Consider the following 18,812-nt stretch of genomic DNA (forward strand, 5'->3'; position numbering starts at 1 on the left):
ACACATATATTCATTGAATTAGAAAATTGTATCTATTAGAACTAGATCAAATACCACCAAGTACTGTCTCTGAGTGAGCAATAAAATGGGATAAAATATTTTTATCTTTTACCATCTCACTCCCTTTTTAAAGTTTTGACTTCTATTAATTAATATAACTCATTAATGGCATTGTTTGAAAGTTGTCTAATGGTTTTTTAATAAATTACAGAACTATAAGTAAAGTCTTACGGAAATAATATGACATTTGCAATTGTTTCCCTAGGGATTTAGGAAGTAATAAGATTGAAAATCTTTCACCACTTGTCTTTAAGGATCTGAAGGAGCTCTCACAGTTGTAAGACTGATACGAATTTTGTACCTTTATTTTTCAATTTATTTTACTTCTAAAAATTGTGATTAAAATATACATAAGTATGTATATTTACCATTTTAACCATTTGTAAGTGTACAACTGTGGCATTAACTTCATTCACATTGTTGTGCAACCATCACCACCATCCATCTCTAGAACTTTTCCATCTTTCCAAACTGAAACTCCATACATATTAAACACTAACTCCCCATCAACCCCTGCCCCTCCAGCATCCATCACTCTGCTCTGGCTCTATGAATTTGGCGTCTCTAAGTACCTCATAAATCAGTGGAATCATACATATTTGTCCCTTTATGACTGGCTTATTCCACTTAGCATAATGTCCTCAAGGTTCATCCACAGGTTGTAGCATGTGTCAGAAGTTCTGAATATTATCATTCTGAATAATAATCCGCTGTATGTAAGTACCACATGGCGTTTATCCATTCATCCATTGGTGGACACTTGGGTGGCTTCCACCTTTTAGCTGTTATGAGTAGTGCTGCTATGAATGTGGGTGTACAAATATCTGTTCAAGAGCTTGCTTTCAATTCTTTGGGTATATAACCCCAGAAGTAGAATTACTGGATCATATGGCAACTCTATTTTTAATTTTTAAAGGAAACACCATACGCTTCTGCATAGTGGCTACACTATTTTATATTCCCACTATCAGTGCACAAGGATTCTAATTTCTCCACCTCTTTAACAACACTTGTTATTTTATATTTTTTGATAATTGCCAATCCAATTGATGTGAAATGGTGTTTCACTGTGGATTTGATTTGCATTTCTCTAATGATTAATGATGTTGAGCATCTTTTTATGTGCTTATTGGCCATTCGTGTAACTTCTTTAGAGAATACCTATTCAAGTCTTTTGCCCGCTTTTAAACTGGGTTTTTTGGGTTTTTGTTGTTAAGTTGTAGGAGTGTATATATTTTAGATATTAAATCATTTTCAGATATATGATTTACAAATGTATGCTCCCATTCTGTAGGTTGCCTTTTCACTCTGTTGACAGTGTTTTCTGATGCACAAAAGTTTTTGATTTAGATGTAGTCCAATTCTTGTTTTTTTTGTTTTCTTTTGTCACCTATGTTTTTGGTATCATATACAAGAAGTCATTGCCTAATCCAATGTCATGAAGCTTTTCTCTTATGACTTCTTCTAAGAGTTTTAAAGTTTTAGCTTTTGTATTTAGGCCTTTGATCCATTTTGAGTTAATTCTGTACATGGTGGAAGCTAAAGATCTAAGCTCTTTTTTTTTTTTCATGTGGATATCTATCTGGTTTTCACAGCACTATTTGTTGAAAAGATTGTCCTTTCCCCATTGAACAATCTTGGCACATTTTAAAAATTATTTGACTATATATACAAAGGTTTGTTCCTGGGCTCTCCATTCTATTCCATTGTTCTATACAACTATCTTTTAGCCAGCACCACACTGTTTTGACTACTGTAGCTTTGTAGTAAGTTTTGAATCAGGAAGTGAGACCTCCAACTTGGTTCTTCTTTTTCAAGGTTGTTTTAGATATTCAGGTTCCCTTGAGATTCCATACGAATTTTAGGATGGATTTTTCTATTTATGCAAAAAAAAAAATCATTGGGATTTTGACAGAGATTACACTGAATCTGTAGATTGCTTTGGGTAGTATTAACATCTTAACAATATTAAGTCTTCCAGTCCGAAAACACAGAATGTCTTCTTTAACTGATGTCTTCTTTAATTTCTTTCAGCAACATTTTGTTTTCAAAGTGCAAGTCTCTCACCTTTATTCAGTTTATTCTTAAGTACTTTGTTCTTTTGATGCTACTGTAAATGGAATAATTTTCTTAATTTTCTTTATGGATTGCTCATGGTTAGTGTATAGAAATGCATTTGATTATTGATTATTGTTTGATTATTATGTGTTGGTTTCACATATGGCAATTTTGTTGAATTTGTTTATTATAATAGTTCTGACAGTTTTTGTGTGCATGCGTGTGAAATCGTTAGGGTTTTATACACATAAAATCATGTCATCTGTGAACAGGGATAATTTTACTTCTCCCTTCACAATTTGGATGCCTTTTATTTCTTGCCTAATTGCTCTGGTAGGACTTCCAGTAGTATGCTGAATAGAAATGGCAAAGTGGGCATCCTTGTCTTCTTACTGATTTTAGAGGAAAAGCTTTCGGCCTTTCACCATTGGCTATGACGCTCACTGTGGCTTTCCTATATGGCTTTTATTATGTTAAGGTCGTTTCCTTCTGTTCATAGATTGTTGAGTCCCCTTCCCTTCTTTCATACAACACATTTATTCTTATTGTCATCCTTCCTCTCTTCCCTTCTTTCTGTAGTCATCGCCCCTCCCCCACCCAACTAATGGTCTAATCTGCAATAAATTTCTTAAAAAGTGAACCTGCCCTGAGAAGTTCCCTTTAATCAACAATTCTTGTTTCAAGGTGTTGTTTTGCAAAGATTCTGAAATTTTCTCCGTTTACACTCAGCTACAGTGTCACTCTGACCTCTGTTTCTTTGTTTCTAACTATAGAGCCTTTTACTTTTCATTTCATGCCTCACAAATTGCTAACACAATATGCCACTCTTTGACATGATTTATTGTAAAAAGCATTCAATGTGATTTCACTAATTCAAGTTTTGACTAAATAAGATTCTTCTTTCATTTAAACCACACCTGATGATAGGCAAAACCTGAAGTGGGGTGGCTTCCCTTTGGGTGCCCTGCTGCTCCTCTGGTGGGACCGTCTCTGGACCTCCCCACCTTCGCACTTACGTTCTCTCAGCTCTGTCACTAACGCACTTACTGACAGCCGTGCACTGGCCTAAGAGTTCTGTTTTCATTAATCCATTTGAATGTCCAACGAGCCCTAGGGGTCAAGTGACATTGCTGTACTTTTTTTGTTACTGTTTAAAAGTAACCCTAAGTCAAGAGACACACTTTCTCTTTACTCAAATACTTTTAAAGAATTGACCTATTGCTGCTCTTTTTTTAAAACAGGAATCTTTCCTATAACCCAATCCAGAAAATTCAAGCAAACCAATTTGATTACCTTGTCAAACTCAAGTCTCTGTAAGTATACACCTATGGGGATAGTTTTATGATGTAATTTTTATTTACATACTAATAGCTAATAAATGCTATAAAATAAGATTGATAGAATCTCAAATCAGAAGCTTTAGTCCCAGGATATTGGTTAAACTCCAGAAAAACATATAAGATGAGTGCTTGCTGGGCTACAAACAGATAGCTATTAGTTAATCTTTCGTATTTATAAGCTACAAATTAGATAATGATTAATCATTTCATATATTTCTGTAATCACCAGAAGCTTATATTGGATTGTTTGCTTGATCCTCTGAAGACATCTATGCATATTTATACCTTCATTAGCACTGGGTGTCCAAGAATTTATTATAGCCATCGTTATCCCAAGATGGAATGTTCTAGATGATATAAGTCATTACTTGCAACACACACACACATAAACACACACACACAAATTATGTTAGGGTCTAAGAATTGCCTTAAGGAGATAAGCTTCAGTTCTTTTAAGTGCTCCCTCAGTAAAATGGCATTTTATTAGAAAAACATTTATTATTTAAAATTATTAGAAAAACTTCAGGAATGTAAAATGCCTCTGCTATTGCAATATTGTCTAAATATATATTGAGTAGTTACTATGCAAAAAACATTGTTCCACTCTCTATCAGAAGCCAAAAAATTCAAATAAGCAGGATATATACATATAAATACCAGAATCAAAAAGGCACTGGGGAGAAAAAAAATGGGTTATTATGGGATCATATGAAATCATGTGTGTGAAACTTTCGAAAATTGTAAAGCACTGTAGAATTTAAAGAATATTTCATTCAATAAAAAAAATTTTTTAATAAAAACATTTTTAAAGGAGTTGGGGAAGTGCCTAGGGAAGGTTAAGTACGAATGTTTGGTTCCGAATAAGTGTTAACTAACAGCATTTAATTAAACTGTCCGTCACAAAAGCTCATTTTATTATACCCTGCATAACATATTTTTTTTGATAATTAATTTGATATTTTTAGCAGCCTAGAAGGAATTGAAATTTCAAATATCCAACAAAGGATGTTTAGACCTCTCACGAATCTCTCTCACATGTAAGCAGATTTTTTTCTTGTTCCTCACCTTGATTTTAGTCTTTTACGTTTCCACACGTATTGTGCTAATACCTCCATACCCAATGCATCCAATCTATTAACATTTTCTACTGATTAATTTGCCTAAACAATAATTAACTCTTAAAGCGTTGGTATTGGGTGGGGTGATTTTTAGTTGTCCGTGGTCTGGCGGAATGAAGGGAGTTTTGTCTGAAAGTCAGACAGCAGGAGTGTGGAGGGAAGCCACTCAGGCTTGTAAACTCTCCCGAGCCCTGATGCCACTCACTGATAGTCATGTTTGGCCGCTCAGCTAGTAATTTGTGCACATGGCACAAATGCGACCAGATGAAGAAGTTACATAAACAACATAAAATAATTATAAATGATTCATGTAAATGGAGAAAGGGAAGAGAGAAATCCTCCTCAGTGAAAATTGCCCACAATGTCAGGGCATGATGTGCAAGGGTGTACGGATAAAATGGTAAACCATGAAAAATCTTTTACTCAAACAGTGTGTCTCATCATGCCATCGATTACATGCTTCAGAAACATTTTCTTTAATTGAATGTAATATATAGCAGTATATATATGAAATATATTAGAATGGTCTCCATGCCAAGGTAATTAATTCCCAATAATTTAGAATGTGTCATGGCAGTCACCACCACTCTATAATCTTGCTTGTATTTTAAATCTAACAGAGGATACTGGGGGTTTTTTTCCCATAATTCCTCAGAGAGCATGCTTATGAAAGTTTCCTTGGTTGCACACAACATAAAACACTCTGACTAAAGCAAAGCAGAGTTTATTGGAAGAAAATGGTGTCGGTCACAAAACCCAAGAAACAACTCAAGGAGCAGAACTGAATTGGGCAGAAACCATAGCAGATCCAGGGATCCAGGCAGCAAGAGTTAAACAACAGGACAATATACTGTAATTGTCAAGTTTTCATCTTGTATTACTACAACTCCTTATACTATAAAGATCACTTATGTTTTTTGCCAGAGTACATCGCTTTAGGGGCAAAGAGATCTAATTTAAATCCTAATTTCTGCATTTATTACAAAATTTCCTAGCAGATAATTTGCCTCCATTGAAGAGTCATCTTCTTGTTTGGTGATCCTGACATCAGCCTCATGGAGCTGATTTGAGAAGTTATTCTTGATACTTGGAAGATGCTCAATAAACGGTGCTGGTATTGGTGGTAGCACAATAGTAATTACTGATTATCCTGGTGGTGTTGTATTAACAAGGGAGGTCTCTCTACTGATGAAAGAATTCACTCAACACATATTTATCGAACACCCTATTATGTACCAAACTCTAGTGTGAGGATAAGCATGTTAGCAAGTAGCTACAGATCACACAAATTCTATACTAGAAAAGCCGTAGAAGCACAGAGGACAAATTCTCTTCCCCTGGGTTTGAAAAAGGAAAATCAGTTGCAGCAACCATAGGAGTTATGTAACGGTGGATTTATTAACACATGCACTAAACACTGAAAACCCAGTAACAAGTTTCCTTGGGTGGACTGTCCTGATCACATGCTAACATGTGATTTATATTCTAAGACATGTCTAACACTTGTATGTTTATTACGCCTTTTTGCGGCTCTCGCCCACACATTCTTTTAAAAACCAAGTTAATGAGAATTAAACTTAAGGTTAAATCTTCAGTATCCCTAACGTTTTACATTCATTCCTCTGAGCCTCATATTAAGATGTTTTCTTTCTACTGAGAGAATCTAGAAAATAGATATTAATGTAGAGTGACACTGACTTCAGTTTAAAATCTTCTTTTCCCTTCTCTTTGCACATCAGCTATTTTAAGAAGTTCCAGTACTGTGGCTATGCACCGCATGTTCGCAGCTGTAAACCAAACACTGATGGAATCTCATCTTTAGAGGATCTCTTGGCGAGCATTATTCAGAGAGTATTCGTCTGGGTTGTGTCTGCAGTTACGTGCTTTGGAAATATCTTTGTCATCTGTATGCGACCTTATATCAGATCTGAGAACAAGCTGCATGCCATGTCAATCATTTCCCTCTGCTGTGAGTATTTCCTGGCTGAAGAGGAATTACAGTTTCAAAATATATGAAAGCATTGCTATTAGACAATAAGTAACGAGAGCGGTAGAATTATGAGATTTTTAAAATTTCTCCCCTTTGCTTATATGTTGTTTTCACGTTCGCTACAATGAAAATAAAATGACTTTAGCGATAAGAAAGAAAATAAGTTTTTAAAATAAGAAAACTCAGTCACCTTACACAGATTAATGAAGGGCTCATTCATTAATTTTTTTCTCATGAAGCTTTTGTTCATTTGCTTTCTTCTCTGAAGAAGAGAGCAAATTTAATATTATTAAATAATTTATTTAAAATTATAAGATATTATAAATAATATATTATTTAATAAAATAATAATATTTTATCAAAGCATGTAAAATCTTTCACTATAATCAAATTGGACCCTTTCATGTTTCCAGAGCTGTGTTTGTTTCTTGTTTGAAGGTCCAGTTCATGGATGCTGACTTCAAATGTTGTTTTTCTGGTCTCTGAGCTTCTACAGTCTTTTCCATTCATAATTTGAAATATTTAAATAAGAAAGTGTTTTAGGTAGTATTAAATTTTTTAAGTTTTTGAAATGTGATTGCAAGGTATTATGTTAAATGAGGAATACAAAAATAAATAAATTAATTAATTAAAAGCAAGAAACCAGTCCTCAAGGTGTTTATAATCTTGGTCAAGTGGCCTATAATTTACCCGTACTCCCTCAAGCAAGCATCAATCAATATGATGTTCTACTTCTTTACAAGTGCTGTGCCATGTCTTACCCTCGCCCTCACTCAAAGTATAATGTTGAACTGTCTTTTCATTGCAAGCTACCCAAGAAACAGAACTCAGAAATGGTTTACTACTTTGTATTGTTAGCTGCACAATTTTGAGTTTGCTCAATTTCCCTGATAAAGGCTAGAATATAACCTCGGTGTTTAAAGATTAGGGCCAGCCTTACGATGTATACCGTGATATGACTTTAGGATCGTTGTATAGAATGCTTGTGCGGTCAAAAAAAAATCTCACCTACTCTCTGATATGTAATATTTGCTTAAAAAGCAAATACACCAAGAAGTGTATCACATTAACAGCTGATGTGGGGGATGGAGGAGTCTGAAAAGAGACAGAAAAAGATGTTCAGATGGGAAGAAAGAATCAGAGAGAACAGTTTTGCTTCGACCACCCCTGGGTGAGTCATTTAAGCCCCTCAGAATTATACTGACTACAGAGTACTTCATAATTATTCACATATTCAAAATGACAGACCTCAAAATTCATAGTCATTACTCTGTCATAGCAACTTCTGGATTACTTTCTCTGGGATTTTGAATGACTTAAGTTTCTTAAGCTTGGAGAATTTCCATGGATGAGATGAACCAAATTATAACATCCTGATCTTGTCCCTAATTGAATGCTCATGCATTTTACTCATTTACTCAGCACTGCTAGGTGATGGGACTAGAACAGAAAACAAAACAGGCAAGATCCCTGCTCTTACAGACTGTGTGTTAGACGAAAACAGAGGAATGATTACATAATTGGCTGCAGAGGATGCTGTAAGAGTTCTTAGCAGGGAGAGTTGATGAAGTGGTCCTTACCCATAAATGAACTCTTAGAATAAAACTTCCCTCCCCCGCCCCCAAGATAGAAGGAACTTGGCTATTTGGGGCTAATATTAAAAATATTTCTGGGGCTTCCCTGGTGGCGCAGTGGTTAAGAATCCACCTGCCAATGCAGGGCACATGGGTTCGAGCCCTGGTCCGGGAAGATCCCACATGCCGCAGAGCAACCAGGCCCATGCACCACAACTGCTGAGCCTGTGTTCTAGGGCCCGCGAGTCACAACTACTGAAGCCCACGTGCCTAGAGCCCGTGCTCCGCAACAAGAGAAGCCACTGCAATGAGAAGCCCGTGCACCACAACGAAGAGTAGCCCCCGCTCGCCGCAACTAGAGAAAGCCCGCGCGCAGCAACGAAGACTCAATGCAGACAAAAATAAACAGATAAATAAATTTTAAAAAAAATTTCTGCTTAATGATAACTCCATCTTACCTATTTATTTCTCTAAATTTGTGAAATTCACTGATCCCTGTAGGTGCCGACTGCCTGATGGGCATCTATTTGTTTGTGATTGGAGCCTTTGACCTGAAGTTTCGAGGAGAATACAACAAGCACGCACAGCTGTGGATGGAGAGTATTCATTGCCAGCTTCTGGGGTCCCTGGCCATTCTGTCCACAGAAGTATCAGTGTTACTTTTAACATTTCTAACAGTGGAAAAATATATCTGCATTGTATATCCTTTCAGATGTTTAAGACCTGGAAAATGCAGAACCATTACAGTTTTGATTCTCATTTGGATTATTGGTTTTATCGTGGCTTTCATTCCACTGAGCAATAAGGAATTTTTCAAAAACTACTATGGCACCAATGGGGTATGCTTCCCTCTTCATTCAGAAGATACAGAAAGTATTGGAGCCCAGATTTATTCAGTGGCAATTTTTCTCGGTAAGAAACTCTGTATTAGAAGCCCTTTCATTCAAATGCTAGAATAAATCACAAACTGAATCTCATTATGCCTTTTAATATTTACAACTTTCTATTTCAGATCTTCTAACCAGAATGGACATTGTGGGTGGATTGTATCAGAATCCCCTACAGGGATTATTTTTTCTAAATTACCACTTCCTCATATTAATTCTTATATGATACACTTTAATAAAAGACAAGATGCTAAACACTTGCATTTCATGCAATCACCCTAATAATACTAAGCAAAACATATTTTAACTCTTTGCCTTTATAATATGAACAAATTCAAAGGAGCCACACAAGTCTTTGGCGTGGGAGCAGACAACCAAGTATGTCCTCTTGTGAAAAATATTCTCAAAATATAACAAAGTAATTGAATTATCAAAAAAATTAACATAAGACAGATTAATTTAATAAGCCCAAGATAGTCATTGAATCACTATAATCTAATCTTAATATGTCCTTTTAAAATTAAACATTTCATCAATCTTATAGCTTCAACAATATTTAAATTTTTTTAATTAATGATTTTTGTGCCTTAGTAATTCTTACAAAGAACAAAAAACACATTGTGGTCTTTGTATCTTCTCCTTTACAATAACAGCTAAGGGTATGTTTGCTTGTTCTGAAAGAATGTTCTTATTCATTAATCATCATCTTTGTGTTCTTCATAGGTATTAACTTAGCAGCATTTATCATCATAGTTTTTTCATATGGAAGCATGTTTTACAGCATCCATCAAAGTGCCATAACAGCAACCGAAGTACAGAAACAAGTTAGGAAAGAGATGATTCTTGCCAAACGTTTTTTCTTTATTGTATTTACCGATGCATTATGCTGGATACCCATCTTTATACTGAAATTTCTCTCATTGCTTCAGGTAGAAATACCAGGTATGAATTTTTTCTTCCTGTAAAGAAATAAAAAATCTGTCCATTAATATTTGCCTTATATATTTAGGTGATTCTATGTTGGATGTATATACATTTATAATTGTTATATCCTTTTCTTGCATTGATCCCTTGTTCATTATGTAGTGTCAGTCTTTGTCTCTTGTAACAGTCTTCCATTTAAAGTCTATTTTGTCTGATATGAGTATTGCTACTCTGGCTTTCTTTTGATTTCCATTTGCATGGAATACCTTTTTCCACAATTCTTCCTGATTCACTCTTATACGTTTTTCTGTTTCTAGGAATTTATCCATTTCTTGTAAGTTGTCCAATTTGTTGACATATAACTGTTAGTAGTATTCTCTGATGATTGCTTGTACTTCTGTGATATCAGTTGTAACTTCTACTTTTTCATTTCTAATTTTATTTATTTTGATCCCTTCTCTTTTTTTTCTTGATGAGTCTGGCTAAAGATTTAGCAATATTTTATCTTTTCAAAAAACGAACTCTTAGTTTCACTGATCTTTTCGACTACTTTTTAGTCTCTACCTCATTTCTTTCCGCTCTGATCTTTATTACTTCCTTCCTTCTACTAACTTTGGGCCTTGTTTGTTCTTTTCCTAGTTCCTTTCATTAGAAAGTTAGGTTGTCCATTTGAGATTTTTTTGTTTCTTGGGGTGTCCCTGAATCACTGTAAACTTCCCTCTTAGAACTGCTTTTGCTGTGTCTCATAGATTCTGGAGGGTTGTGTTTCTATTTTCATTCACCTTAAGGTAATTTTTTGTTTCCTCTTTGATTTCTTTGTTGACTCATTGGTTTTTTAGTAGCATGTTGTTTAGTCTACACATTTGTTTTTCCACTTTTCTTCCTGTAATTGGCTCCTAGTTTCATAATATTGTGGTTGGAAAAGATGCTTGATATGATTTTAGCCTTCTTAAATTTACTAAGACTTGTTGTGTGGCCTAGCATGTGATTTATCCTGGAAAATGTTGTATGCACATTTGAAAAGAATGTGTGATTTCCTGTTTTTAATGGAATGTTCTGTAGATATTTATTAAGTCCAACTGGTATAATGTGTCTCTTAAAGCCACTGTTTCCTTATTGATTTTCTGTCTGGATGATCTAGCCCTTGATGTGTGTGGGGTATTAAAGACTCCTACCATCTTCTAATACTGTCAATTTCTCCCTTTATGTTTGATAATATTTGCTTTACATATTTAGGTGCTTCTATGTTAGGTGCACATATGTTTACAAATGCTATATCCTCTTCTTGGGTTTACCCCTTTATCATTATATAAGTGCCCTTCTGTGTCTCTTGTTACAGACTTCTCTTTAAAGTCTATTTTGTCTGATATGTGTATTGCTAACCCAGCTTTCTTTTCATTTTCATTTGCATGGAATATCTTTTTCCGTCTCTTCGCTTTCAGTATGTGTGTATCTTTGCTCTGAAGTGACTCTCTTGTAGCTAGCATATAGATGGGGCTTGTTTTTTAATCCATTCAGCCACCCTATGTCTTTTTATTGGAGCATTTAGTCCATTTACATTTAAAGTGGTTATTGGTAGGTATGTACTTATTGTCATTTTGTTACTTGTTTTCTGGTTGTTTTTGTAGTTCTTCTCTGTTCTTGTCTTCTTTTAGCATCTTCCCTTGATTTTCCTTAATGTTATGTTTGGGTTCCTTCCCTTTTTTGTGTGTGTATCTATTGTTGCTTTATGGTTTGTAGTTACCATGCTATATATATATTATATATATATATATGTATGTATACACACACACACACACACACACACACACACACACGTAAACTGATAGTTAAGTTCAAATGCATTCTAAAAGCTCTACATTGTTATTCCTCCCTGAAGTTTTGTTTTGATGTCATATTTTACATCTTTATATGTATCCCTTAACTGTTTATTGTAATTATAGTTGATTTTGATTTTACAAACTTTTGGTTTTAATCTTAGTACTAGCTCTTTTAAGTACTTGATCCACTGCCTTTACTCTATATTTGCCTTTATCAGTAAGATTTTTTTCCTTCGTATATTTTACTTTTTATTATGGCCTTTTTTTTTTCACTTGAAAAAGTCCCTTTAACGGTTCTTGTAAGGCTGATTTAGTGGTGATGAATTTTTTTAGTTTTTGCTTGTTGGGAAACTCATTTTTAAAAAATACATCTTTATTGGAGTACAATTGCTTCCCAATGCTGTGTGAGTCTCTGTTGCACAACAAAGTGAATCAGCCATATGCATACATATGTCCCCATATCCCCCCGACCTTGAGCCTCCCTCCCACCCTCCCTATCCCACCCCTGTAAGTCACCACAAAGCACCGAGCTGATCTCCCTGTGCTATGCTGCTGCTGCTCTTTCAATTCTGAATGATAACATTGCCAGGTACAGTATCCTTGGTTATAGGTTTTTTCCTTTCTTTCAACACTTTAAATATATCATGCCAATCCCTTCTGGCCTGCAAATTTCTGCTGAAAAGTCAGCTGGTAGCCTTATGTGGTTTCCCTTGTATGTGACTCTTTGCCTTTCTCTTGCTGCCTTTAAAATTCTCGCTTTAATTCTTGCCATTTTAATTATTATATGTCTTAGTGTGGATCTCTTTGAGTTCATTTTGTTTGGGACTTTATGTGCTTCCTGGATCAGGTGCTTCCTTCTTCAGGTTATATTAAATAAGTTTCAGCCATTATTTAATCAAATACATTTTTTGCCCCCTTCCTCTCTCTTTTCTCCTTCTGGGAACCCTATAATGCAAATGTTAGTACACCTGACGTTGTCTCTGAGGTCCTTTAAACTATCCTCATTTTTTTAAAATTATTTTTTTCTTTTTGCTATTCTGATTGAGGGATTTACACTATTCTGTCTTCCAGATTGCTAAGGATTCTTCTGTTTCATTCTTCTGTATCACTTACTCTACTGTTGATACGCTCTAGTGTATTTTTCATTTCAGTTATTGTATTCTTCGGCTCTGATTGGTTCTCTTTTACATTTTGTTTCTTTGTTACAGTTGTGTGCTCCTCTAGTCCTTTCCCAAGGCAGGTGAACATTTTTATGACCATTGCTTTAAATTCTTTGTTAGGTAAATTACTTATCTCCACTTCTTTTGGTTTTTCTCCTGGGGTTTTATCTTGCTCTTTAATTTGGAAAATAGTCCTCTGTCATCTCATTTTGTTTGACTTTCTCTGTTTGTCTCTGTGAAATTAGGCAAAACAGTTGCCTATCCTGAGCTTGATTTGTGTCCTTATGTGGGAGCACCGCTATGCAGTCTGCACATGCCCAGTGGGTTTGGTGGGAGAGCTGAATCTGAAACAGACAGGGGCGAGGGTTTTCCTGGGGCATGTCAGGCCCGTCGCCTTGGTGGGGGTTTGGGGGTTGGAGACGAAGGGGCTACAGTCAGAGCCCCGTGTGAGCCAGGGCTTCTCCTGCGCCACTGGCAGCTGCTGCCTTGAGGGGTGGGGGACTCGAGCCAGAGCATGGCAGGGGCTACAGCTTCTCCTGGCGCAAGCTGGAGGCTGCCACGTGTTCAATTTTTTCCACAAATGCCAAAAAACATAGTGACTATGAGAACAAAGAAACAATGATTCCAATAAATTATACTCACTGTGTTGAAATTCTGATAATCCCATGCTTAAGATGACCAGAAAGGAACACAGGTCAAAATGATTATCAAATAATTACTTCATTTTTTTTTTATAAGTTAAGAAATTTTTCTTCCTGAAATACATAGCAATTTAGGGAACACTACCCCAGAATGTGAGAGACGACAGAAGAAGGCACTCTTGATATTTAAAAATAAGGCGCATCACATTCATTAGGATGGCTGTTCTCAAAAACAGAAAATAACAAGTACCGGCAAGGATGTGGAGAAATTGGAACTCTTGTGCTGGTAGGAATGTAAAATGGCACAGCTGCTGTAGGAAACAGTATGGTGGTTCCTCAAAAACTTAAACATAGGATTACCATATGACCCAGCAATTCTACTCCTGAGTATATACCCCAAAGAACTGAAAGCAGGGAATCAAACAGACATTCATACACCCATGTTCATGACAGCATTATTCACAGTAGCCAAAATGTGGGAGCGAAACAACCCAAGGGTCCATCAACGGACAAATGCTTAAAGCAAATGAGTTGTATAAAAATAATGGATTACTATTCAGCCTTTATAGGGAGGAAATTCTGATACATGCTACAACATGGATAGATTTTGCAAACATTATGCTACTGAAATAAGCCAGTCACAAAAGGACAGATTCTGTATGATTCCACTTATATGAGGTAATTAGTGTAGTCAGAGTCACAGAGACGAAAAGTTTGTGAATGGCGTTGTCAGGGATTAGGGAGAGGAGCCGGGGAGCGGGGTTTGTGTTTAAAGGTACAGAGTTTCAATGTGGGAAGATGAAAAAGTTTTGGAAATGGATGGTGGTGATGGTTGCACAACAATGTGAATGTAGTTAATGCCACTGAACTGTACACTTAGAAATGGTTAAAATGGAAAAGTTTATGTTATGTATATTTTACCACAATAAAAAAATGTATAAAATCCTGTTAACTGTATGTATACTGCAATAGATATTCACACTTTAAAAATTTATAAACATACATCTTTAATTTTGCTTTATCCCATGGTTGGTGGTGATAGTGCCTTACATTTTATAAGTAAAAGAGGGAAGAGAGCATAAATTAAATTATAATAAAAATCTGAGTATTAGGTAGTTGCATATATACTGCAGTAATTTTAAGATAAGGTTAGCCAAAGATGTTTTTACTGAAATAAATATCTAGTCAAAAACCTAAAAATGCATACCTGTTTTTCAAACCAAATAAATAGCAGAAATCTATTAAAGCTAAGTCCATATATTCTGAGAAATATTACACGTACTATCTAATAATTAAAACACTTGAAAAGGTATGATTTAAATACTAAACAATATTGCTTTTCCTAAGATGGAATCAAATCCAAGTAATATATAATCACTTGGTAAAACACATTTCTACCCAATAGAATACTTTCGTTGATGTATTCAAGAAAAGCTACTTAGCAAAAAAACCTGGTTTTTGATAGTGTTAGCACCTCCCTCAAACACTGGCATCCTGGAAACACACACAGACTTGGTATTTAATTATGTGACATCAAGGGGAAAAAAATTAAGTCTCAAAAGTCACTGTAGGGGGCTGGGGGTTAGAGGAAACAAGGACAAGGTGTATCCATACCTTGTGAACATCCAGAAACACTCAAGGAATTTCATTTTTCTCTTCCAGGTACCATAACGTCTTGGGTAGTGATTTTTATTCTGCCTATCAACAGTGCTTTGAACCCAATTCTCTATACTCTGACCACAAGACCATTCAAAGAAATGATCCGTCAGTTTTGGTATAACTACAGACAGAGAAGATCTATTGACAGCAAAGGAAGTCAGAAGACATATGCTCCATCATTCATCTGGGTAGAAATGTGGCCCCTGCAGGAGATGCCTTCTGAGCTAATGAAGCCAGCTCTTTTCACAGACCCCTGTGAATTATCACTCATTTCTCAATCAACTAGACTCAATTCCTATTCATAACTGACTGAAATCTATTTCTACACAGAGAATACTGCAGGATGCTTCATGATGGATTTATTAGTATAAAATAAACACCACAAAATAATTTATAATAATGGCTAAAATAAATTAGCTTACATGGACATGAGGTTATTTGGGAAAAAATCAAAATGACTGATGCCCATGTAAAGGGAAATAAATTATATTGATAATGTGTATAAACTGGTACATATTTTGGATAGGAAACTAAGAGAAATCTACTTCAAGGTTCATTCATTCTTTTACCATGCATTTATTGAGTACCCACTATGTGCATGGCACTGCAGTAAATTCCTGGGAGTAGACACTATAGAATCTTTTCAATTTGCAATGTTAAATTGTATTTAACTACAAGAATATAAAAAGTCCATCTGCAGCTCCTGGTTTAAGGTAGAGCTTTGTCTGTCTTGCTTACCAGCAAAAGTAAGAATCACAGACACTCTTAAATAAAGGTTTACAGTTTTGGAATAATCAGTATACTAGCATCAGAGAAAATGTCTGATTATTAGCAAAGTACAGACATTTTGTTTTAAGAACTCATCTTACCTCTCTTCAAGTCTGTATACTTGAGAGCCAATAAACATATTTATTACTATGAAAAAAGAGCTCTGATATTAACTCAAAACAGCACCTCTCTGTCACTTCCTTCCCAGTTGTTTTTTTGCTTTAAATGAGCACCATTATATGAGATCATAAAAAGAGAATAAAAGTATAGCAAAGGAATGAATCAGAAAAGCTAGAACAAGGATAGACATTTAGATCAGTGGAACAGAAGTGAGAGTCCAGAAATAAAACCCTCATATTTAACAGTCAGTTGATGTTCAACAAAGACGCCAAGACAATCAAATGGGGAAAGAACAGTTTTTTCAACAAATGGTGCTGGGACAACTGGATATCCATATGCAAAATAATGAATTTGGACCCCTACCTTACCCCATATACAAAAATTTACTCAAAACAAATCGAAGACATAAATAAGACGTGAATCACTTAGAAGAAAATATATGGGAAATCTTCCAAACCCTGGATTTGGCAATGGATTCTTAGATATAACAACAAAAGCATGAGCAACAAAAGGAGAAAAAATGGATAAACTGGACTTCATCCAAATTAAAACCTTTTATGCATCAACAAACATTATTAAAAGAAGTGAAAAGACAACCTTCAGAATGAAAGAAGTTTCATTCATATATCTGAGAAGGGTTTAATGTCCAGAATATATAAAGAACTCTTATAACTCAACAAAAAAGACAAGCAACCCAATTTATTAAATGGGCAAAGGACTTGAATAGACTTTTCTCCAAAGAAGATTCATAAATGGCCAATAAGCATGTTCAATATCACTAATCATTAGGAAAATGCAAATTAAACTATAATGAGATAACACTGCACGTACTAGGAGGGCTATAATTTTAAAAAACAAAAACAAAACCAGAAAATAACAAGTATTGGCAAGGACGTGGATATTGAAAACCTTTCTACATTGCTGGTCAGAATGTAAAATGATGCAGTCACTGAAGAAAACACTTTGGTGGTTCCTCAAAATCTTATCATAGTATTCCCATGTGATACAGCAATTTCATTCTTGCGTATAAACCCAGAAGAAAACAGGACTCAGATACTTGTACTCAGATACTCATCACAGCATTATTCACAGCAGCCAAAAGATGGAAACAACCCAAGTGCCCATGAACTGACGAACAGATAAACAAAATGTGGTGTATATATATGATGGAATATTATTCAGCCATAAAAAGGAATAAATTCTGACACATGCTATAACATGATGAATGTGAATAAACCAGGCACAAAAAGTTCAAATAACTGTATGATTCCATTTACATGATATATCTAGAATAAGCAAATTCATAGAGACAAAGTAGATCAGAGGTTACTGAGGTGGGAGGGTTGGGGAGATGATGCCTGAGAAGTACAGAGTATCTTCTTGGGCAAAAAGAAGTTCTAAAATTGATTGTAGTGGTAGATAAACAACTGTGCGGTTATATGAAAAGCCACTGAATTGTACACTTTAGATGGGTGAACTTTATGGTATGTAAATTATATCTCGATAAAGCAGTTAAGGAAAAAGAAAAAAAGGGCCATAATGCACTGATTCAGGACCTGAACTTCAGGGGGAAAGGATCTGCATGTTTTACTCTACAGGACATTTTTACTCTACAGAGAAACTCATCAGGGGATAAATTTACCTTCTGTTCATGTGGTCGGTAAGTTCATCTGATACTTTTTAGCTCTGAGCTATTGAAATTTTTTGCTTTCATAATTTGAAAACATTACACAGAATAAAATGTTTTCAGGTAGTTTTAAATACCCTTCAAATGTCTGAAACATGAAAATACTGGAATCAAAAACATAACAAATTTATTGAATAATTATATAGATTTCTTTTGAAAATAAACTACCCGAACTTTAATTCTGTTAAACATATGGCTTGTCTGAGTCATTTCTGTTCTTACACGGAATGATACCAATACGTTTTCCACATGAAGAATGTGGTAGACTTTCAACAAATGTGTAGAGATATATATATATATATATATATATATATATATACACCTATATATATGTTTACATATATAAAGAGATTTATTATAAGGAATTGGCTCCTGTGATTATGGAGGCTGGCAAGTCCAAAAACCTGCAGAGCCAATGTCCTAGTTCAAGTCCAAAGGCCAGAAGCTCTGTAGAACCAGGAAAAGCTAATGTCTCAGTTCACAGGTCATCAGTCAGGAAGAGCTATGTTTCCAAGGCCTTCAACTGATTGAATGAGGCCCACCCAGATTATGAAGGGCAATCTGTTTTACTCAGGCTACCAATTTAATTGTTAATCTCATCCAAAAATGCCCTCACACAAGCACCCAGAATGTTTGGCCAAAATATATGGGTACCCTGTGGTCCAGCCAAGTTGACACATAAACCATCGCATGGGAAGAGTAAATAAAATCACAACCTTGAATATTAATAGGTCTAACCAGGGACTTCCCTGGTGGCGCAGTGGTTAGGAGTCCGCCTGCCAATGCAGGGGACACGGGTTCGAGCCCTGGTCCGGGAAGATCCCACATGCCGCGGGGCATCTAGGCCCATGTGCCACAACTACTGAGCCTGCACTCTAGAGCCCGCGAGCCACAACTACTGAGCCCATGTGCCACAACTACTGAAGCCCGCGCGCCTAGAGCCCGTGCTCCTCAACGGGAGAGGCCACAGCAATGGGAAGCCCGCGCACCGCAACGAAGAGTAGCC

At 35.7% G+C, this 18,812-nt stretch overlaps 1 protein-coding gene across 1 annotated transcript in view; it reads left to right on the forward strand.

Moving 5' to 3' along the window:
- Positions 1–16,617, forward strand: part of RXFP1 (relaxin family peptide receptor 1) — a 111,825-nt gene extending 95,208 nt beyond the window's left edge. Inside the window, exons 11-17 of the mRNA XM_028491557.2 lie at positions 266–337; positions 3,360–3,431; positions 4,424–4,495; positions 6,316–6,545; positions 8,642–9,052; positions 9,751–9,969; positions 15,235–16,617. Coding sequence (XP_028347358.1) covers positions 266–337; positions 3,360–3,431; positions 4,424–4,495; positions 6,316–6,545; positions 8,642–9,052; positions 9,751–9,969; positions 15,235–15,536 — 1,378 coding nt within the window. The 3' untranslated portion in view covers positions 15,537–16,617. The remainder of the gene's footprint in view (positions 1–265; positions 338–3,359; positions 3,432–4,423; positions 4,496–6,315; positions 6,546–8,641; positions 9,053–9,750; positions 9,970–15,234) is intronic.
- Positions 16,618–18,812: the final 2,195 nt, after the last annotated feature.

This window comes from Physeter macrocephalus, chromosome 7 (genome assembly GCF_002837175.3).
Source record: "Physeter macrocephalus isolate SW-GA chromosome 7, ASM283717v5, whole genome shotgun sequence".
In the NCBI taxonomy this organism is placed as follows: Eukaryota; Metazoa; Chordata; class Mammalia; order Artiodactyla; family Physeteridae; genus Physeter; species Physeter macrocephalus.